The 24888-nt window shown below is 43.6% G+C and overlaps 1 protein-coding gene across 5 annotated transcripts in view; it reads left to right on the forward strand.

Moving 5' to 3' along the window:
- Positions 1-24888, forward strand: part of LOC148477270 (uncharacterized) — a 101039-nt gene that overhangs the window by 32854 nt on the left and 43297 nt on the right. For 3 of the 5 annotated variants that reach the window (XM_088456956.1, XM_088456957.1, XM_088456955.1), the window contains exons 2-7: positions 2524-2688; positions 4058-4249; positions 4329-4452; positions 4569-4666; positions 4810-5257; positions 6836-8017. In XM_088456956.1, the coding sequence (XP_088313082.1) occupies positions 2611-2688; positions 4058-4249; positions 4329-4452; positions 4569-4666; positions 4810-5257; positions 6836-7827 (1932 nt within the window). In that variant the 5' untranslated portion in view covers positions 2524-2610 and the 3' untranslated portion in view covers positions 7828-8017. Of the gene's footprint in view, positions 1-2523; positions 2689-4057; positions 4250-4328; positions 4453-4568; positions 4667-4809; positions 5258-6835; positions 8018-24888 lie in introns of those variants that run through there. The other 2 variants (XM_088456960.1, XM_088456958.1) reach the window with 2 other exon arrangements.

The raw sequence follows: 24888 nt of genomic DNA on the forward strand, positions 1-24888 counted from the left end.
GCGCAGACCCAGTTGTTACTATAATACAGGTGGCGCAGACTCAGTTGTTACTATAATACAGGTGGCGCAGACCCAGTTGTTACTATAATAAAGGTGGCGCAGACCCAGTTGTTACTATAATAAAGGTGGCGCAGAGTCAGTAGTTACTATAATACAGGTGGCACGGACCATACTTGCTTGGTAACAGACCGCTATCTGGTGTCTTGGTAGCATTAAATGGGTCAGTGGGATTTGGTAAATATATGGGACGGTAGTGTATAGATCCCCTTCACTAGATGTACCTGGAAGTGACATGGAGTGAGGGCAGAAGTGCGGTTCCATACCCATAAAGGCCAACAAAAGAAGAAATTTGTCCTCTTGCGGTCTCGCTTTGTTTGCAACACGTCGGGCACGGGGGCTCGCTTCACTTGCTACAGGTTTATATTCCTCCTCTATGTCCACATGGTTAGTAGGGAATGACGTTGGTAGTAACTGATGAATTCAGGGTACATCTACGGACGGGGATCTATCCACTACCATATGGAATCCTCCTGAATGGCTCAGCTCACTGCAGCGCCCCCTGCCTCTGTGGAGCCATCAGTGCACGTCCTCATTTGGGGGTATGTGACAGCTCTGCTATCTGCAGACACGGTGGGGATACATGCACCCTCACCACTACCGTGCCTTCTCTATCACTGTACATTGTGACCAGATCTGAGGGCAGGGTTACTACCTTTTCATTTTACAGGTTCCTGAACAGGAGACGTTTCCAAAAACAGCACTGTATATGCTATAAAGGCAACTCATGCCCTTTTATATGACTTAGATCCCCCTTGTGCCCCTTTATAAGCCTCAGAGCCCAATCACACCCTATTTATGCCTTAGAGACCCTTATGCCATATGCCAGCCCAAAGCCCCCACATGCTCCTTTATATGCCTCAGGGCCTCCTCACACCTCTTTTTATGCCTTAGAGCCCCTTATGCCATTATATGCCAGCCCAAAGCCCCCACATGCTCCTTTGTATGCCTCAGGGCCTCCTCACACCCCTTTTTATGCCTTAGAGCCCCTTATGCCATTATATGCCAGCCCAAAGCCCCCACATGCTCCTTTATATGCCTCAGGGCCTCCTCACACCCCTTTTAATGCCTTAGAGCCCCCTTGCAACCCTTTACATTGGTTGCCTGCTAGTGTGACTAAGAGACCGTATGATAGTATGCAGCTGGCATCGATAAATAGGAAGAGGTGCTAGTATGGAGCTACAGTATGCTAGCCTGCCGTTCTGGGTGCTCATACAGAGCTAGAGTATATCTGCCATCTATTCTGGATGCCAGAAAGGAGTTTTGAGTGCATTAGCAATGCGTTCCCGGTGCGGGATTAGAGCTCTGATAACCTTAACCAACTGTGGCGGAGTGAGCTCTGATTATGTTAGCCAGGTGTTTGGGCTGCCGCAATTGATCCCTGAGTACAATAGCCAGCAATTATAGGTGCTGGTATAGGGCTACGAGAACATTGGCCATTCATTATAGCTGCCCCGATTGGTTCTCCCCAGTGCCTCAGCCATCCATTCCGGGTTCAAGAATAGGGCTCTAAGTACCTGAGCCCTTCATTCCAGATGCTCGAGTAGGTGTTGGAGGAATAGTCCTATCTGAGTTGCCAGAACAGATGTGAGGTTACGAGTTCCATCTCTTCCAGCTCCCGGAATAGGTGTCTCAGTATTATGGGTGTAAATAGAGCTTTGTGGCCCCACAGCATTATTCTGAAGGGCCTCTACAAAACACCCAGAGGATGAGGGCATTTGCATACCAGGGGTCCACAATAATAAATCATCCTTCACTTCGACCCCAACATTGGGGGCAACATCATCATATCTAGGGAGGGGACTATTAACCCTCTCACCAAGGAAAGCTCAGGCCAACCATGGTTACCAAGGCACTAATAGAGGGGGTACCAGGGTCAGTGTAACTCCCAATACGTGGATCAGGTCTGCTTCCTCAGACATATTGAATCAAGTGTGTGTCGTGGAGGTCAATGACTCTTGGACATGAGAGGACCATTGGTGTAACCTCCAGCATTGCCGTGTAGGGGTCACTCAGCAGCCCTTTGAAGCTGGGTCAGAGGAGCTTCTGAGAAACACTGACCTAGACTCTGTCTCTGGGAATGAGGGGACTTAGTGGTCACTCAGTGTACTCTTACATTTATATAACAACAGCAACATGATAGCGTAGTGGACTGCATTTCTACGCTGTTCTGGGGTCGTGAATTCAACTCCTAACCAAGGTTCTGTGTGGATTCTGTATGTTCCAGTGTTTGCATTGGTTTCTTCCCACTCTGCAAATCCACACTGGTACGTTAGTTTGCTTCTTTCATAAATACCCCGTGTGTGTATGTATGTGTGTGTGTGTGTAGGCTGTCCATGTGGTAGGAAATGTAGGAAAGGCAGGGACAGATGTGACTAAATATTCCCTGTAAAGCGCTGTGTAATATGTGCTCACTACATAGATAACTGGTAAGAAATAGCTTCTAATATTTATATTTATTCCTAGATTTCTGTGCAGTGAGGAGTCAGATCCTTGTTACTAGAAGTCACGTGAGGGTGAGACGTGTCCTGTATAAATCTCTGATCACTGAGGATGGACAAGGGCAGGAGTCACATGACTGAGAGGATACTAAATCTCACCCTGGAGATCATCTACCTGCTGACTGGGGAGGTGAGAGGGCCTGGGAGTGTCACAGTGACATCACTTATATCTATAGTAATAATACAGGGACATGACTGGGGAGGTGAGGGGATCTGGGAGTGTCACAGTGACATCACTTATATCTATAGTAATAATACAGGGACATGACTGGGGAGGTGAGGGGATCTGGGAGTGTCACCGTGACATCACTTATATCTATAGTAATAATACAGGGACATGACTGGGGAGGTGAGAGGATCTGGGAGTGTCACAGTGACATCACTTATATCTATAGTAATAATACAGGGACATGACTGGGGAGGTGAGAGGATCTGAGAGTGTCACAGTGACATCACTTATATCTATAGTAATAATACAGGGACATGACTGGGGAGGTGAGAGGGTCTGGGAGTGTCACAGTGACATCACTTATATCTATAGTAATAATACAGGGACATGACTGAGGAGGTGAGAGGATCTGAGAGTGTCACAGTGACATCACTTATATCTATAGTAATAATACAGGGACATGACTGGGGAGGTGAGAGGGTCTGGGAGTGTCACAGTGACATCACTTATATCTATAGTAATAATACAGGGACATGACTGGGGAGGTGAGAGGATCTGAGAGTGTCACAGTGACATCACTTATATCTATAGTAATAATACAGGGACATGACTGGGGAGGTGAGGGGATCTGGGAGTGTCACAGTGACATCACTTATATCTATAGTAATAATACAGGGACATGACTGGGGAGGTGAGAGGATCTGAGAGTGTCACAGTGACATCACTTATATCTATAGTAATAATACAGGGACATGACTGGGGAGGTGAGGGGATCAGGGAGTGTCACAGTGACATCACTTATATCTATAGTAATAATACAGGGACATGACTGGGGAGGTGAGGGGATCTGGGAGTGTCATAGTCACATCACCTATATCTATAGTAATAATACAGGGACATGACTGGGGAGGTGAGGGGATCTGGGAGTGTCACAGTGACATCACTTATATCTATAGTAATAATACAGGGACATTACTGGGGAGGTGAGGGGGTCTGGGACTGTCACAGTGACATCACTTATATCTATAGTAATATCCGAGTAGCAGGGAGCCGGTCTCAGATATAGTATTAATCCCACAGTCCTCACTGGAGTTGGTATTTATTACATTGCTATTGTTGTTCTCTTTCTGTCACTTACAAAAAACTTATTGGGCTGCAAGAGATACTATATACTCCACATTTTCATATATATGGTAGATTGTTATAAGATTTTTTTTTTGTTGTAAAATACGAGTCTACTTGAATATTATGCAATGTGATCACCTGAATAAACAGCCCCATTTAAGTGGAGTTTAATTGACCTTCTCATTTATATTTCCCCAATACACAGGGTTACACAGTAGTGAGGAAGTCATCTGGTGAGAGTAAGACACCCAGCAGCCGTCCCTGTATATCAGGAGGATTGAGCAGGACCCAGACCCCCATGACGGTGCCTCCACCTCACTCACTGATGCATGAGAGACACAATGACCAGAAGATCCTGGAACTCATAAACAAGATCATTCAGCTGCTGACTGGAGAGGTGACTGCTGGGAATGGGACATTATACAGTAACACCAGGGGATGTGTCTGGGTGATGACTCTATCATTGTGTGTGTCAGGTTCCTATAAGGTGTCTGGATGTCGCTGTCTATGTCTCCATGCAGGAGTGGGAGTATATAGAGGAACACAGGGGTCTGTACAAGGACGTGATGATGGAGAATCACCGGCCCCTCACATCACTGGGTAAGAGAAGACTGTCATTTATTGTACAGGGGAGAGGAGGTTTGGGAGCCTCTATATACACATAACCTGATAATCACATATATACAATGTACTCAGTCACTATGTGTCTCCTACAGATGGACCCAGTAATAGAAATACCCCAGAGAGATGTTTCCGTCCTCTTTATTCACAGGATTGTATAGATGAGAATCAGAGGATCCCACAGGCGCATCAGGTAGGTGGGATTTAGGGTCTCACAAATATACTAAAGGGACTGTCACTATATGATCTGTAGAGAAGCTGTGTGTGTCTTATGCACTGATATTATACTATTTAGTCTCAATTAAATCAGACATTATTGTTATATGGGTCATTTAGAATGAAGATCTTGCTGATATGAAGGCAGAAGATATAGAGGGAGAAGAAGAGTCGTATGTGACTGATATAAAGGCGGAAGATATAGAGGGAGAAGAAGAGACGTATGTGACTGATATAAAGGCAGAAGATATAGAGGGAGAAGAAGAGACGTATGTGACTGATATAAAGGCAGAAGATATAGAGGGAGAAGAAGAAACGTATGTGACTGATATGAAGGCACAAGATACAGAGGGAGAAGAAGAGACGTATGTGACTGATATAAAGGCAGAAGATATAGAGGGAGAAGAAGAGACGTATGTGACTGATATGAAGGTAGAAGATATAGCGGGAGAAGAAGAGACGTATGTGACTGATATAAAGGCAGAAGATATAGAGGGAGAAGAAGAGACATATGTGAGGAGTGATCAGCAGTGTAAGAAGGAAAAAATCCCTACATATATCAGCACAGGTGAGTTATAAACCCTTATAACATATTCTCTTTGCTCAGTCACTACATCGATGTACAAGCTTATGAGGGAATTGTATCTGCACATTGGGGGAGTCAGGGGCCATCAGCCTCTAAGTCTCATGCTCTCCCCCCCAACCATCCGGAGCCACCAGCCCCTATTAGACTCCTGCTCTCCCCCTCACATCATGTCACTGTGTGTTACCAGCTGAGAGATCTGACCAGTCTCCTCCCCACACTCTCTGGTGTTTCTCATACATCAGGAGCCAACAGCCCCTATTATACCCCTGCTCTCCCCCTCACATCATGTCACTGTGTGTTACCAGCCCAGAGATCTGACCAGTGTCTCCTCCCTGCACTATAAAACCATATACTCCCACATCACAACAAACTCCATGTATACACACACACCAGCTATAAGCACACACTTATTATTGCATAGTCCTTCCACCAATGCTTTTCTACAATGAATGATTCAACCTATAATAGTACTAATAGTACTATGTGTGTGACGCTTTGGAGAGAGGTGGTGAGTCTGAGAGAGTGAGAGTTCCAGCAGTGGGTAGCAGCACAAGGAAAGTCTTGGAGGCAGGAGTGGGAGGATATAATGATGTGGACGGAGAGGCACCAGGCATAGGCAGAGCAAAGTAGGTGATGAGAGTGTGGAGGGAGATGTAGAAATAGATGAAAGGGTGAGACGTATGGTGGCTTTATAGATGATTGGGAGGAGTTTGAATGTTTTCTCGTGGGGATGGGGAGCCAGTGTAGGACCTGAGTAGAGGAAAGGCAGTTTGTAGTTTGGTGAAGATGAGCCAGGCAGAAGCATTGAGTACAGATTTCAGTGGAGAGAAATGGGTGTTGAGGAGGCCACATAGGAGGGAGGTTACAATAGCCCTGTTTAGAGATGAACAGTGAGTTGATGAGGGTTTTATGGTGCGTACACACGGTACGATCAGTCAGCGATAACAATATCGCTGGCTGATCGTCCTGCACCTTCCCGGTGTGCTAAATGATCATTATTGTTCATCCAGCACACCACCAACACACCAACAACAGGCCAGCAATCCGCGATCAACGATCGTGGGTCCCTATGTGACCTGGTCGATATCGACCAGGTTACAGCATGCACGGCCGATGGACAATATCGTTATTGTCCATACGTGCCCGTGCATCACTGGTCGTTTGGGGGTTAGAAGGCACTAAAAAATGCACGATATGAACGATATTGTTCATATTGTACATTTTTATCGTACCGTGTGTTAGCACCATAAGTTACCTCCAGGGTGAGAGAGGGTCTGATCCTGGAGATATTTTGAAGGTGGAAGCGGCAAGACTGGGAGAGGTACTGAATGTGGGAATTGAAGCAGAGGGCGGAGTTAAGGATATCTCCAAGACAGTGGACTTGTGAGATAGAAGAGATGGTGAGGTTGTCGATGGATAATAAAATTGAAGGAGGTGAGTGAACTCCAGATGGTGGGAAGCCAATCATTTCAGTCTTATACATATTGAGTTTAAGCGCAGAGACATCCAAGAACATTTGCTCTCAATGTAAATTGTTTATTCTTATACATTTGTTTCCAGTAGATGGACGCACAAGCAGGAATACCTCGCAGGGAGATCTCATCGTGTCACCAGATTTTAAAATAGAAGATAAGAACATCAGACCGGATTCTCCAGGAGAAACTCCAATTACCCTAAATATACATCCAGCACTTCACAGTGCGGATATGTCATCTGGTCCCTCTAATGATGAGGAACGTTCTCTTGATAATTCAGATCTTGCTACACACAGTACAGCTCATATAGGTAATAGAATACTATCTAAAACTGGTAAAAGTTCTATACGTCGGTCAGTTTCTGTTAGACATCAGAAAACTCACACAGTTGAGAAACCATTTCCATGTTCTGAGTGTGGGAAATGTTTTACACAGAAATCTAATCTTGTTACACATCAGAGACGTCACACAGGTGAGAAGCCATTTCTATGCTCTGAGTGTGGGAAAAGTTTTTCAGTAAAATCTGATCTTGTTACACATCAGAGAACTCACACAAGTGTGAAGTCATTTTCATGTTCTGAGTGTGGAAAATGTTTTACATATAAATTTGATCTTGTTGCACATGAGAGAACTCATACAGGTGAGAAGCCATTTCAATGCTCTGAGTGTGGGAAATGCTTTACCCAGAAATCTCTTTGTGTTAGACATCAGATGACACACACTGGTGAGAAGCCATTTACTTGCTCTGAGTGTGGGAAATGTTTTTCATATAAAGCAGCTCTTGTTATACATCAGAGAAATCACACAGGTGAGAAACCATTTCCATGTTCTGAGTGTGGGAAATGTTTTGCACAGAAATCAGGTGCTGATACTCATCAGAGACATCATACAGGTGAGAAACCTTTTCCATGCTCTGAGTGTGGGAAATGTTTTAGATATAAATCAGCTCTTGTTACACATCAGAAAACTCACACAGGTGAGAAACCATTTCCATGCTCTGAGTGTGGGAAATGTTTTACACGAAAAACGAGCCTTGTTAGACATCAGATGTCACACGTGAGAAAAGTATTTAATTGAGCTGATACAAAACAGGGATTTGGTAACACTCCAGTCACACAGTAGTTTAAGTTCTCCATCCGCAGATAATTGGTATGTGTGTCATTAATATAAAGAGAGGAGGAATGTACAGTGCTAGAGATATCTCGACAACAATAATTAATATAGGGCTTGGTAAATGCATTAAAATGTCTAATATCTAATACGAATATACCCAGGGGATATTATATATATATATATATATATATATATATATACATACATACATACATACATATACATACATACATACATACATACATACATACACGCACGCACGCACTAGCTGGAGTACCTGGCGTTGCCCGGAATTTTAAGAATGTTTGCACATCATCCTCCAACAAACCCCTCCTTAGGCAGGCCTCACGAAAAGTGTGACAAACTTCCACAGTCCTAAGGTCTTTGAAGGAAGTAGGACCTGTAACGGTATAAAGCAAACTTCGGTGACAGAAGCATTCAAAATTTGTCGGATGTACAGTGTAAACATGGCAAAGAGCTTCTGTTGCTCTGATACCAGGATGACTGTGTACTTCCTGGTTGCTGGATCGCACTATGAAATGCACAGCAACTACTTCCAGTTCCTTGTGCAGCTGTTTCCGGCATTCAGGGTCTCCATGGTGTATAAGATTCATCCAATCGGTTTTACCCTTCAGGGGCTGACAAAGGAATGAACCGGAAGTAGCCTCTGTGCGTTCCATAGTGCAGTCCAGCAACCAAGGAGATAAACAAAAAAGTTTGGTCGCCACTGTTGACACCATCTAGTTGTGTAAGCTCATGCATGAGCAAGTATAAATAAAAATTTGTGCTGCAGAGCTGCGTGTTTGCATCCCAGTATAGTTGTCATCTTTATGTGCCTGACTGTAAATCAAATGGATCTCTCCTCATGGATGCAGATATCAATTTTTACCATATTCAGACTCATAATAAGCCTGGCTTAATATAAATAGTGGTGTCATCAGTGCAGGTTTGTTGACTGTGTTGGCAGTGCAAGGGTGTTCTCAATACAGGGTGTCGGCAGAGCGGGGGTGCCAGTGGTGTCATCAGTCATGTGTGCTGGCAGTGCAGGGGTGCTGGTGGTGTCAGTGTGGGGGTCGCTAAGGGTGTCCTGAGTATGTGTGTTTTTTAATTATTTAAAAATTAACAGTAATTTCGATTTAAATTTTTTTACAGTTGCCTCTGCCGTGTTTAATACGCTCCTATATCAAATTTTACGATCTTGGCTTGTAAACTGTGGATTTGTATAGAAAGACAGAAGGACAAATTTTCATATATATACTACCGTTCAAAAGTTTGGGGGTCACCCAGACAATTTCGTGTTTTACATGAAAACTGACTTTTATTTATCAAATGAGTTGCAAAATGAATAGAAGATATAGTCAAGCCATTGGCAAGGTTAGAAATAATGATTTTTATTTGAAATAATAATTTTGTCCTTCAAACTTTGCTTTAGTCAAAGAATGCTCCTTTTGCAGCAATTACAGCATTGCAGGCCTTTGGCATTCTAGCTGTTAATTTGTTGAGGTAATCTGAAGAAATATCACCCCACGCTTCCTGAAGCACCTCCCACAAGTTGGACTGGCTTGAATGGGCACTTCTTGCGTACCATGTGGTCAAGCTGCTCCCACAACAGGTCAATGGGGTTGAGATCTGGTGACTGCACTGGCCACTCCATTACAGACAGAATACCAGCTGCCTGCTTCTTCCCTAAATAATTATTGCATAATTTGGAGGTGTGCTTTGGGTCATTGTCCTGTTGGCGGAGGAAATTGGCTGCAATCAAGCGCTGTCCACAGGGTATGGCATGGCGTTGCAAAATGGAGTGATAGCTTCCTTATTCACAATTCCTTTTACCTTGTACAAATCTCCTACTTTACCAGCACCAAAGCAGCCCCAGACCATCTCATTACCTCCACCATGCTTGACAGATGACGTCAGGCACTCTTCCAGCATCTTGTCACTTGTTCTGCATCTCACAAATGTTCTGTGTGATCCAAACACATCAAACTTCGATTCGTCTGTCCATAACACTTTTTTCCAATCTTCCTCTGCCCAATGTCTGTGTTCTTTTGCCCATATTAATCTTTTCCTTTTATTGGCCAGTCTCAGATATGGCTTTTTCTTTGCCAATCTGCCTAGAAGGCCAGCATCCCGGAGTCGCCTCTTCACTGTAGACGTTGACACTGGCATTTTGCAGGTACCATTTAATGAAGCTGCCAGTTGAGGACTTGTGAGGCGTCTATTTCTCAAACTGGAGACTCTGATGTACTTGTCTTCTTGCACAGTTGTGCACCGGGGCCTCCCACTTCTCTTTCTACTCTGGTTAGAGCCTGTTTGTGATGTTTTGTGAAGGGAGTAGTACACACCGTTGTAGGAAATGTTCAGTTTCTTGGAAATTTCTCGCATGGAATAGCCTTCATTTCTAAGAACAAGAATAGACTGTCGAGTTTCACATGAAAGTTCTCTTTTTCTGGCCATTTGGAGAGTATAATCGAACCCACAAATGTGATGCACCAGATACTTAACTAGCTCAAAGGAAGGCCAGTTTTATAGCTTCTCTAATGAGCAAACCCGTTTTTAGCTGTGCTAACATAATTGCACAAGGGTTTTCTAATCATCCATTAGTCTTCTAACGCGCTTAGCAAACACAATGTACCATTAGAACACTGGAGTGATGGTGCTGGAAATGGTTCTCTATACACCTATGTAGATATTCCTTTAAAAACCAGAAGTTTGCAGCTAGTATAGTCATTTACCACATTAACAATGTATAGAGTATATTTCTGATTAATGTAATGTTATCTTCATTGAAAAAAACAGAAATTTCCTTATTTTTGAAAGAAAAGCACTAAGTGACCCCAAACTTTTGAACGGTAGTGTATGTGTAATCTATATATAATATATATATATATATCGACCAAAATATGATGAGGGCGCAAAACACGAAAATATCTTAACAGTTAAATGGATAATTAAATACATTTTCAGTATTTTCACAGTTCGAAACCCACTTCCGTGGGGTAAAAAGCGTTCTACAGATCAGAACCTCCAACAGTAGGATATCAGATAAAGTCCCTTTTGAAGAGTAAGAATCAGTCCAATTTTTTCTTCTTTAGTAGACTGGACCAACCTTGACGTAGTTTTTATAAGTTCCGAATTAACTTTTTCTGGAAAAGAGCCACTCACCAAAAAACACCCAATAACTGGCCCAATGGACCACTGTTAGATTTTGAACAATACATTTATTAAAATAAAAAAATTGACATATAATTTTTTTTTAAAATGCTTACACAATTGCTAAATTATTCAACAGAAGAAGATGATATATAGCCTGCCATTAACCCCTTAAGACCAGGTTTTCAAATAGGCAGGTTTCTCCCTTCTGGTAATACACAACCCAACGTGTTTTGTCTGTTAGGACTTTATCTTCAATTAAAGATAAATACAAACAAAAATAAATGGGTGTACAAAAACAATGGTATAGGGTCTAATACAATTTGAATTGCTCCTGGTGTCAATACATACCAAAATGCAAAAAACTAACTAAATCCACAAGATGTTTCCAAGTAATGTCCTTTTAAATGGACTTATATTTTAGAGAATTACATCATAAAATATGTATACATATGACATTACTCATAATTGATCATGATAAATATAAATCTTTGAAGGTTGAATATACATACCGGATTCTAGGAATTGTAAAAAGTCCGGACAGAAACTGGCAACATACTGTCCTTAAAATGGACCTATACGTTAAAAAATTCCATCAGTTGCCAAAGAACATTATTAATAATTTCTATCATTAGTCACACCTTAATTAATTACATGTCCTATAACTTATGTAAAAATAAAGACATCAATCTGTCTCATAGCATTTAGTTTATAATCATTTAAAAATTGATAGAAGGTATAGAATAAATTATTTCCACATATTCTCATAAGTATATCCTTATTGGATTTATAGAGACTATATCATTATCCTGAACCATAGCAAAAAACTAATATATTCCATAGTTTAACAATACAAATAAATATATTGTATACTTTTATTTTAGAAACCATATAATACAGAACCTTTATTAACACTCATGATTCTAAAATTCATAATTAAGTAACACAACATAAAGACAGCCATTACTTATCCAGGATTGTACTGGAAAAATTCAATAAGCTTCAGAGTACTTACTATTTGATTTGAAGAGACATCTCATATATAATATATATATAATCTATCCAGCATCAAAATATACAGTGATACTTTACATGTGGTTCTCATTATGCCTAAATCTAAACTCTTCATATTCTATATATTTTCAGAATAAGTCTCCAATAGGGACCTTGGATGAATATTAATTTGCTTATATATATATATATATATATATATATATATATATATATATATATCTGCCCTTATTAGTGTAATTGGGGTGTGGGTGTGATCCTATCATGTGACTCACTAGTGGAAACTATCGCACATTATTACTAATATTATCAACATTATAACTTTACTATATGGGGTAATAATAATCACTAATCTGTTATCTTACTGTATCATGTGTTATTTATACTAGATTGTAAGCTCCTAGGAGCAGGATCCTCCTCCCCACTGTCTCACAGGCTTCTTTTCTAGCACTTCTATGACAGCCTTCACCTTCCCAGCCGTATTGTGTATGGAGAATTGTGTTGTTAATTGTTACTTGTGCTCTGTTTATAAGTTGGTTACTGTATTGTAATGTTCTGTGTACCCTGTACTGTATTTACGGTGCTGCGGACCACTTGTGGCGCCCTATAAATAAAATATAATAATATATATATATATATGTGACCTGGATCCCAGTGACGCTGCCGCTATACAGATCACTAATACATTATCTTATTATATCATTAGTGTTATTTATACCTTATTGTGTGACTTTATAACTTAGAATCGCTATTATATATATATGTAATGATTGGGATTGGTCAGCTCCATCACGTGACATTGTTCTCATGCAATGTGCCCGGAGACTTGTGTTTTTATATCTTCACCATGACAACTCTTACTCATTGTTACTGGTGTAACCGGTCATGTGATTGTGGTTTACCATGTGACCAGGTGAAACAAATCATCCATGCCTCTTGCTGGTTTTTCTACAGAGATCTCCATGATTGGTCCATTCCAGTCATGTGTGTGATTACCTCACATGACTGGGAGGATCTGATTATCCAGACTCTCTCTTTAGTTCATTCTGGCAATCTGCATAGATCTCTATGATTGGTCCATTCTGATCATGTGCGGTTGTATACATCATGTGACACGGCCTCGGGACCAGCTACTGTGCTGTATTAATTGTTATATAGGGGATACATATTATGTATATCAGTCATACACAGAGATGATAAATACATTATTATACTATTAGATATCAGCACCACTCTCTGCAGTAATAACAGACCACGTCATTGTTATATAGGGGATACATTTTATGTATATCAGTCATACACAGAGAAGATAAATACATTATTATACTATTAGATATCAGCACCACTCTCTGCAGTAATAACAGACCACGTCGTTGTTATATAGGGGATACATTTTATGTATATCTGTCATATACAGAGAAGATATATACATTATTATACTATTAGATATCAGCACCACTCTCTGCAGTAATAACAGACCACATCATTGTTATATAGGAGATACATATTATGTATATCAGTCATACACAGAGATGATAAATACATTATTATACTATTAGATATCAGCACCACTCTCTGCAGTAATAACAGACCACGTCATTGTTATATAGGGGATACATTTTATGTATATCAGTCATACACAGAGAAGATAAATACATTATTATACTATTAGATATCAGCACCACTCTCTGCAGTAATAACAGACCACGTCGTTGTTATATAGGGGATACATTTTATGTATATCTGTCATATACAGAGAAGATATATACATTATTATACTATTAGATATCAGCACCACTCTCTGCAGTAATAACAGACCACGTCATTGTTATATAGGATACATTTTATGTATATCAGTCATACACAGAGAAGATAAAATACATTATTATTTTTGAAAACAGATTTTATTATGGAAACTTATGGGTAGAATCCAGCTGTTTGCTACTTTGGGATGGTGGATTTATGGTGATGCACAAACCACAAAGTATTTCATGGAGGTCGTTACAGAAAATAAATAAAAACATTCACTTTTTATCACTTTCTTGCAATTCAATGAAAAATGTTTTTGCCTGTTTTGGGGAGATTATTTTGGCCTCTTTAGGAGAAATAAAGAAACTAATGGTATCTCTAATAAACAAGGTAATAATTGTGTGTGTTCTGTATAAATAATACCAGAGACAATTATTGTCAGCACCACAAATCTACACTACATGGGCCGGGAATAAAGGCCTCAGTGATCTGGCTGCTGTCTCCTAACAACACTACAAGATCCATCCCACAGACCTTCATAGACTATGTGATATAATGTGTATAGTGCTGAAGAGCGGCGCTGCCAAGGTGGTCACTGGTGAGGGTATATAGACTATGTGATATAATGTGTATAGTGCTGAAGAGCGGCGCTGCCAAGGTGGTCACTGGTGAGGGTACATAGACTATGTGATATAATGTGTATAGTGCTGAAGAGCGGCGCTGCCAAGGTGGTCACTGGTGAGGGTACATAGACTATGTGATATAATGTGTATAGTGCTGAAGAGCGGCGCTGCCAAGGTGGTCACTGGTGAGGGTACATAGACTATGTGATATAATGTGTATAGTGCTGAAGAGCGGCGCTGCCAAGGTGGTCACTGGTGAGGGTACATAGACTATGTGATATATTGTGTATAGTGCTGAAGAGCGGTGCTGCCAAGGTGGTCACTGGTGAGGGTACATAGACTATGATATAATGTGTATAGTGCTGAAGAGCAGTGCTGCCAAGGTGGTCACTGGTGAGGGTACATAGACTATGTGATATGTGTATAGTGCTGAAGAGCGGTGCTGCCAAGGTGGTCACTGGTGAGGGTACATAGACTATGTGATATAATGTGTATAGTGCTGCCAAGGTGGTCACTGGTGAGGGTACATAGACTATGTGATATAATGTGTATAGTGCTGCCAAGGTGGTCACTGGTGAGGGTACATAGACTATGTGATATAATGTGTATAGTGCTGCCAAGGTGGTCACTGGTGAGGGTACATAGACTATGTGATATAATGTGTATAGTGCTGCCAAGGTGGTCACTGGTGAGGGTACATAGACTATGTGATATAATGTGTATAGTGCTGCCAAGGTGGTCACTGGTGAGGGTACATAGACTATGTGATATAATGTGTATAGTGCTGAAGAGCGGCGCTGCCAAGGTGGTCACTGGTGAGGGTACATAGACTATATGATATAATGTGTATAGTGCTGAAGAGCGGCGCTGTCAAGGTGGTCACTGGTGAGGGTACATAGACTATGTGATATAATGTGTATAGTGCTGAAGAGCGGGGCTGCCAAGGTGGTCACTGTTGAGGGTACATAGACTATGTGATATAATGTGTATAGAGCTGAAGAGCGGCGCTGCCAAGGTGGTCACTGGTGAGGGTACATAGACTATGTGATATAATGTGTATAGTGCTGAAGAGCGGCGCTGCCAAGGTGGTCACTGGTGAGGGTACATAGACTATGTGATATAATGTGTATAGTGCTGAAGAGCGGCGCTGCCAAGGTGGTCACCGGTGAGGGTACATAGACTATGTGATATAATGTGTATAGTGCTGAAGAGCGGCGCTGCCAAGGTGGTCACTGGTGAGGGTACATAGACTATGTGATATAATGTGTATAGTGCTGAAGAGCGGCGCTGCCAAGGTGGTCACTGGTGAGGGTACATAGACTATGTGATATAATGTGTATAGTGCTGAAGAGCGGTGCTGCCAAGGTGGTCACTGGTGAGGGTACATAGACTATGTGATATAATGTGCATAGTGCTGAAGAGCGGTGCTGCCAAGGTGATCACTGGTGAGGGTACATAGACTATGATATAATGTGTATAGTGCTGAAGAGCAGTGCTGCCAAGGTGGTCACTGGTGAGGGTACATAGACTATGTGATATGTGTATAGTGCTGAAGAGCGGTGCTGCCAAGGTGGTCACTGGTGAGGGTACATAGACTATGTGATATAATGTGTATAGTGCTGCCAAGGAGGTCACTGGTGAGGGTACATAGACTATGTGATATAATGTGTATAGTGCTGCCAAGGTGGTCACTGGTGAGGGTACATAGACTATGTGATATAATGTGTATAGTGCTGCCAAGGTGGTCACTGGTGAGGGTACATAGACTATGTGATATAATGTGTATAGTGCTGAAGAGTGGTGCTGCCAAGGTGGTCACTGGTGAGGGTACATAGACTATGTGATATAATGTGTATAGTGCTGAAGAGCGGCGCTGCCAAGGTGGTCACTGGTGAGGGTACATAGACTATGTGATATAATGTGTATAGTGCTGAAGAGCGGCGCTGCCAAGGTGGTCACCGGTGAGGGTACATAGACTATGTGATATAATGTGTATAGTGCTGAAGAGCGGTGCTGCCAAGGTGGTCACCGGTGAGGGTACATAGACTATGTGATATAATGTGTATAGTGCTGAAGAGCGGCGCTGCCAAGGTGGTCACTGGTGAGGGTACATAGACTATGTGATATAATGTGTATAGTGCTGAAGAGCGGGGCTGCCAAGGTGGTCACTGTTGAGGGTACATAGACTATGTGATATAATGTGTATAGTGCTGAAGAGCGGCGCTGCCAAGGTGGTCACTGGTCAGGGTACATAGACTATGTGATATAATGTGTATAGTGCTGAAGAGCGGCGCTGCCAAGGTGGTCACTGATGAGGGTACATATACTATATGATATAATGTGTATAGTGCTGAAGAGCGGCGCTGTCAAGGTGGTCACTGGTGAGGGTACATAGACTATGTGATATAATGTGTATAGTGCTGAAGAGCGGCGCTGCCAAGGTGGTCACTGGTGAGGGTACATAGACTATGTGATATAATGTGTATAGTGCTGAAGAGCGGTGCTGCCAAGGTGGTCACTGGTGAGGGTACATAGACTATGTGATATAATGTGTATAGTGCTGAAGAGCGGCGCTGCCAAGGTGGTCACTGGTGAGGGTACATAGACTATGTGATATAATGTGTATAGTGCTGAAGAGCGGCGCTGCCAAGGTGGTCACTGGTGAGGGTACATAGACTATGTGATATGTGTATAGTGCTGAAGAGCGGCACTGCCAAGGTGGTCACTGGTGAGGGTACATAGACTATGTGATATAATGTGTATAGTGCTGAAGAGCGGCGCTGCCAAGGTGGTCACTGGTGAGGGTACATAGACTATGTGATATAATGTGTATAGTGCTGAAGAGCGGTGCTGCCAAGGTGGTCACTGGTGAGGGTACATAGACTATGTGATATAATGTGCATAGTGCTGAAGAGCGGTGCTGCCAAGGTGATCACTGGTGAGGGTACATAGACTATGATATAATGTGTATAGTGCTGAAGAGCAGTGCTGCCAAGGTGGTCACTGGTGAGGGTACATAGACTATGTGATATGTGTATAGTGCTGAAGAGCGGTGCTGCCAAGGTGGTCACTGGTGAGGGTACATAGACTATGTGATATAATGTGTATAGTGCTGCCAAGGTGGTCACTGGTGAGGGTACATAGACTATGTGATATAATGTGTATAGTGCTGCCAAGGTGGTCACTGGTGAGGGTACATAGACTATGTGATATAATGTGTATAGTGCTGCCAAGGTGGTCACTGGTGAGGGTACATAGACTATGTGATATAATGTGTATAGTGCTGCCAAGGTGGTCACTGGTGAGGGTACATAGACTATGTGATATAATGTGTATAGTGCTGCCAAGGTGGTCACTGGTGAAGGTACATAGACTATGTGATATAATGTGTATAGTCCTGAAGAGCGGCGCTGCCAAGGTGGTCACTGGTGAGGGTACATAGACTATATGATATAATGTGTATAGTGCTGAAGAGCGGCGCTTTCAAGGTGGTCACTGGTGAGGGTACATAGACTATGTGATATAATGTGTATAGTGCTGAAGAGCGGGGCTGCCAAGGTGGTCACTGTTGAGGGTACATAGACTATGTGATATAATGTGTATAGTGCTGAAGAGCGGCGCTGCCAAGGTGGTCACTGGTGAGGGTACATAGACTATGTGATATAATGTGTATAGTGCTGAAGAGCGGCGCTGCCAAGGTGGTCACTGGTGAGGGTACATAGACTATGTGATATAATGTGTATAGTGCTGAAGAGCGGCGCTGCCAAGGTGGTCACCGGTGAGGGTACATAGACTATGTGATATAATGTGTATAGTGCTGAAGAGCGGCGCTGCCAAGGTGGTCACTGGTGAGGGTACATAGACTATGTGATATAATGTGTATAGTGCTGAAGAGCGGCGCTGCCAAGGTGGTCACCGGTGAGGGTACATAGACTATGTGATATAATGTGTATAGTGCTGAAGAGCGGGGCTGCCAAGGTGGTCACTGTTGAGGGTACATAGACTATGTGATATAATGTGTATAGTGCTGAAGAGCGGCGCTGCCAAGGTGGTCACTGGTGAGGGTACATAGACTATGTGATATAATGTGTATAGTGCTGAAGAGCGGCGCTGCCAAGGTGGTCACTGGTGAGGGTACATAGACTATGTGATATAATGTGTATAGTGCTGAAGAGCGGCGCTGCCAAGGTGGTCACTGGTGAGGGTACATAGACTATGTGATATAATGTGTATAGTGCTGAAGAGCGGTGCTGCCAAGGTGGTCACTGGTGAGGGTACATAGACTATGTGATATAATGTGCATAGTGCTGAAGAGCGGTGCTGCCAAGGTGATCACTGGTGAGGGTACATAGACTATGATATAATGTGTATAGTGCTGAAGAGCAGTGCTGCCAAGGTGGTCACTGGTGAGGGTACATAGACTATGTGATATGTGTATAGTGCTGAAGAGCGGTGCTGCCAAGGTGGTCACTGGTGAGGGTACATAGACTATGTGATATAATGTGTATAGTGCTGCCAAGGTGGTCACTGGTGAGGGTACATAGACTATGTGATATAATGTGTATAGTGCTGCCAAGGTGGTCACTGGTGAGGGTACATAGACTATGTGATATAATGTGTATAGTGCTGCCAAGGTGGTCACTGGTGAGGGTACATAGACTATGTGATATAATGTGTATAGTGCTGCCAAGGTGGTCACTGGTGAGGGTACATAGACTATGTGATATAATGTGTATAGTGCTGCCAAGGTGGTCACTGGTGAGGGTACATAGACTATGTGATATAATGTGTATAGTGCTGAAGAGCGGCGCTGCCAAGGTGGTCACTGGTGAGGGTACATAGACTATATGATATAATGTGTATAGTGCTGAAGAGCGGCGCTGTCAAGGTGGTCACTGGTGAGGGTACATAGACTATGTGATATAATGTGTATAGTGCTGAAGAGCGGGGCTGCCAAGGTGGTCACTGTTGAGGGTACATAGACTATGTGATATAATGTGTATAGTGCTGAAGAGCGGCGCTGCCAAGGTGGTCACTGGTGAGGGTACATAGACTATGTGATATAATGTGTATAGTGCTGAAGAGCGGCGCTGCCAAGGTGGTCACTGGTGAGGGTACATAGACTATGTGATATAATGTGTATAGTGCTGAAGAGCGGCGCTGCCAAGGTGGTCACCGGTGAGGGTACATAGACTATGTGATATAATGTGTATAGTGCTGAAGAGCGGCGCTGCCAAGGTGGTCACCGGTGAGGGTACATAGACTATGTGATATAATGTGTATAGTGCTGAAGAGCGGCGCTGCCAAGGTGGTCACCGGTGAGGGTACATAGACTATGTGATATAATGTGTATAGTGCTGAAGAGCGGGGCTGCCAAGGTGGTCACTGTTGAGGGTACATAGACTATGTGATATAATGTGTATAGTGCTGAAGAGCGGCGCTGCCAAGGTGGTCACTGGTGAGGGTACATAGACTATGTGATATAATGTGTATAGTGCTGAAGAGCGGCGCTGCCAAGGTGGTCACTGGTGAGGGTACATAGGCTATGTGATATAATGTGTATAGTGCTGAAGAGCGGTGCTGCCAAGGTGGTCACTGGTGAGGGTACATAGACTATGTGATATAATGTGCATAGTGCTGAAGAGCGGTGCTGCCAAGGTGATCACTGGTGAGGGTACATAGACTATGATATAATGTGTATAGTGCTGAAGAGCAGTGCTGCCAAGGTGGTCACTGGTGAGGGTACATAGACTATGTGATATGTGTATAGTGCTGAAGAGCGGTGCTGCCAAGGTGGTCACTGGTGAGGGTACATAGACTATGTGATATAATGTGTATAGTGCTGCCAAGGTGGTCACTGGTGAGGGTACATAGACTATGTGATATAATGTGTATAGTGCTGCCAAGGTGGTCACTGGTGAGGGTACATAGACTATGTGATATAATGTGTATAGTGCTGCCAAGGTGGTCACTGGTGAGGGTACATAGACTATGTGATATAATGTGTATAGTGCTGCCAAGGTGGTCACTGGTGAGGGTACATAGACTATGTGATATAATGTGTATAGTGCTGCCAAGGTGGTCACTGGTGAGGGTACATAGACTATGTGATATAATGTGTATAGTGCTGAAGAGCGGCGCTGCCAAGGTGGTCACTGGTGAGGGTACATAGACTATATGATATAATGTGTATAGTGCTGAAGAGCGGCGCTGTCAAGGTGGTCACTGGTGAGGGTACATAGACTATGTGATATAATGTGTATAGTGCTGAAGAGCGGGGCTGCCAAGGTGGTCACTGTTGAGGGTACATAGACTATGTGATATAATGTGTATAGTGCTGAAGAGTTGCGCTGCCAAGGTGGTCACTGGTGAGGGTACATAGACTATGTGATATAATGTGTATAGTGCTGAAGAGCGGCGCTGCCAAGGTGGTCACTGGTGAGGGTACATAGACTATGTGATATAATGTGTATAGTGCTGAAGAGCGGCGCTGCCAAGGTGGTCACCGGTGAGGGTACATAGACTATGTGATATAATGTGTATAGTGCTGAAGAGCGGCGCTGCCAAGGTGGTCACTGGTGAGGGTACATAGACTATGTGATATAATGTGTATAGTGCTGAAGAGCGGCGCTGCCAAGGTGGTCACCGGTGAGGGTACATAGACTATGTGATATAATGTGTATAGTGCTGAAGAGCGGGGCTGCCAAGGTGGTCACTGTTGAGGGTACATAGACTATGTGATATAATGTGTATAGTGCTGAAGAGCGGCGCTGCCAAGGTGGTCACTGGTGAGGGTACATAGACTATGTGATATAATGTGTATAGTGCTGAAGAGCGGCGCTGCCAAGGTGGTCACTGGTGAGGGTACATAGACTATGTGATATAATGTGTATAGTGCTGAAGAGCGGCGCTGCCAAGGTGGTCACTGGTGAGGGTACATAGACTATGTGATATAATGTGTATAGTGCTGAAGAGCGGTGCTGCCAAGGTGGTCACTGGTGAGGGTACATAGACTATGTGATATAATGTGCATAGTGCTGAAGAGCGGTGCTGCCAAGGTGATCACTGGTGAGGGTACATAGACTATGATATAATGTGTATAGTGCTGAAGAGCAGTGCTGCCAAGGTGGTCACTGGTGAGGGTACATAGACTATGTGATATGTGTATAGTGCTGAAGAGCGGTGCTGCCAAGGTGGTCACTGGTGAGGGTACATAGACTATGTGATATAATGTGTATAGTGCTGCCAAGGTGGTCACTGGTGAGGGTACATAGACTATGTGATATAATGTGTATAGTGCTGCCAAGGTGGTCACTGGTGAGGGTACATAGACTATGTGATATAATGTGTATAGTGCTGCCAAGGTGGTCACTGGTGAGGGTACATAGACTATGTGATATAATGTGTATAGTGCTGCCAAGGTGGTCACTGGTGAGGGTACATAGACTATGTGATATAATGTGTATAGTGCTGCCAAGGTGGTCACTGGTGAGGGTACATAGACTATGTGATATAATGTGTATAGTGCTGAAGAGCGGCGCTGCCAAGGTGGTCACTGGTGAGGGTACATAGACTATATGATATAATGTGTATAGTGCTGAAGAGCGGCGCTGTCAAGGTGGTCACTGGTGAGGGTACATAGACTATGTGATATAATGTGTATAGTGCTGAAGAGCGGGGCTGCCAAGGTGGTCACTGTTGAGGGTACATAGACTATGTGATATAATGTGTATAGTGCTGAAGAGCGGCGCTGCCAAGGTGGTCACTGGTGAGGGTACATAGACTATGTGATATAATGTGTATAGTGCTGAAGAGCGGCGCTGCCAAGGTGGTCACTGGTGAGGGTACATAGACTATGTGATATAATGTGTATAGTGCTGAAGAGCGGCGCTGCCAAGGTGGTCACCGGTGAGGGTACATAGACTATGTGATATAATGTGTATAGTGCTGAAGAGCGGCGCTGCCAAGGTGGTCACTGGTGAGGGTACATAGACTATGTGATATAATGTGTATAGTGCTGAAGAGCGGCGCTGCCAAGGTGGTCACCGGTGAGGGTACATAGACTATGTGATATAATGTGTATAGTGCTGAAGAGCGGGGCTGCCAAGGTGGTCACTGTTGAGGGTACATAGACTATGTGATATAATGTGTATAGTGCTGAAGAGCGGCGCTGCCAAGGTGGTCACTGGTGAGGGTACATAGACTATGTGATATAATGTGTATAGTGCTGAAGAGCGGCACTGCCAAGGTGGTCACTGGTGAGGGTACATAGACTATGTGATATAATGTGTATAGTGCTGAAGAGCGGTGCTGCCAAGGTGGTCACTGGTGAGGGTACATAGACTATGTGATATAATGTGCATAGTGCTGAAGAGCGGTGCTGCCAAGGTGATCACTGGTGAGGGTACATAGACTATGATATAATGTGTATAGTGCTGAAGAGCAGTGCTGCCAAGGTGGTCACTGGTGAGGGTACATAGACTATGTGATATGTGTATAGTGCTGAAGAGCGGTGCTGCCAAGGTGGTCACTGGTGAGGGTACATAGACTATGTGATATAATGTGTATAGTGCTGCCAAGGTGGTCACTGGTGAGGGTACATAGACTATGTGATATAATGTGTATAGTGCTGCCAAGGTGGTCACTGGTGAGGGTACATAGACTATGTGATATAATGTGTATAGTGCTGCCAAGGTGGTCACTGGTGAGGGTACATAGACTATGTGATATAATGTGTATAGTGCTGAAGAGCGGCGCTGCCAAGGTGGTCACTGGTGAGGGTACATAGACTATGTGATATAATGTGTATAGTGCTGAAGAGCGGCGCTGCCAAGGTGGTCACTGTTGAGGGTACATAGACTATGTGATATAATGTGTATAGTGCTGAAGAGCGGCGCTGCCAAGGTGGTCACTGGTGAGGGTACATAGACTATGTGATATAATGTGTATAGTGCTGAAGAGCGGCGCTGCCAAGGTGGTCACTGGTGAGGGTACATAGACTATGTGATATAATGTGTATAGTGCTGAAGAGCGGCGCTGCCAAGGTGGTCACCGGTGAGGGTACATAGACTATGTGATATAATGTGTATAGTGCTGAAGAGCGGCGCTGCCAAGGTGGTCACTGGTGAGGGTACATAGACTATGTGATATAATGTGTATAGTGCTGAAGAGCGGCGCTGCCAAGGTGGTCACCGGTGAGGGTACATAGACTATGTGATATAATGTGTATAGTGCTGAAGAGCGGGGCTGCCAAGGTGGTCACTGTTGAGGGTACATAGACTATGTGATATAATGTGTATAGTGCTGAAGAGCGGCGCTGCCAAGGTGGTCACTGGTGAGGGTACATAGACTATGTGATATAATGTGTATAGTGCTGAAGAGCGGCACTGCCAAGGTGGTCACTGGTGAGGGTACATAGACTATGTGATATAATGTGTATAGTGCTGAAGAGCGGTGCTGCCAAGGTGGTCACTGGTGAGGGTACATAGACTATGTGATATAATGTGCATAGTGCTGAAGAGCGGTGCTGCCAAGGTGATCACTGGTGAGGGTACATAGACTATGATATAATGTGTATAGTGCTGAAGAGCAGTGCTGCCAAGGTGGTCACTGGTGAGGGTACATAGACTATGTGATATGTGTATAGTGCTGAAGAGCGGTGCTGCCAAGGTGGTCACTGGTGAGGGTACATAGACTATGTGATATAATGTGTATAGTGCTGCCAAGGTGGTCACTGGTGAGGGTACATAGACTATGTGATATAATGTGTATAGTGCTGCCAAGGTGGTCACTGGTGAGGGTACATAGACTATGTGATATAATGTGTATAGTGCTGCCAAGGTGGTCACTGGTGAGGGTACATAGACTATGTGATATAATGTGTATAGTGCTGAAGAGCGGCGCTGCCAAGGTGGTCACTGGTGAGGGTACATAGACTATGTGATATAATGTGTATAGTGCTGAAGAGCGGCGCTGCCAAGGTGGTCACTGGTGAGGGTACATAGACTATGTGATATAATGTGTATAGTGCTGAAGAGCGGCGCTGCCAAGGTGGTCACCGGTGAGGGTACATAGACTATGTGATATAATGTGTATAGTGCTGAAGAGCGGTGCTGCCAAGGTGGTCACCGGTGAGGGTACATAGACTATGTGATATAATGTGTATAGTGCTGAAGAGCGGCGCTGCCAAGGTGGTCACTGGTGAGGGTACATAGACTATGTGATATAATGTGTATAGTGCTGAAGAGCGGGGCTGCCAAGGTGGTCACTGTTGAGGGTACATAGACTATGTGATATAATGTGTATAGTGCTGAAGAGCGGCGCTGCCAAGGTGGTCACTGGTCAGGGTACATAGACTATGTGATATAATGTGTATAGTGCTGAAGAGCGGTGCTGCCAAGGTGGTCACTGGTGAGGGTACATAGACTATGTGATATAATGTGTATAGTGCTGAAGAGCGGCGCTGTCAAGGTGGTCACTGGTGAGGGTA

This window comes from Taudactylus pleione, unplaced genomic scaffold, assembly GCF_031769625.1.
Source record: "Taudactylus pleione unplaced genomic scaffold, aTauple2 ptg000730l, whole genome shotgun sequence".
Classification (NCBI taxonomy): Eukaryota; Metazoa; Chordata; class Amphibia; order Anura; family Myobatrachidae; genus Taudactylus; species Taudactylus pleione.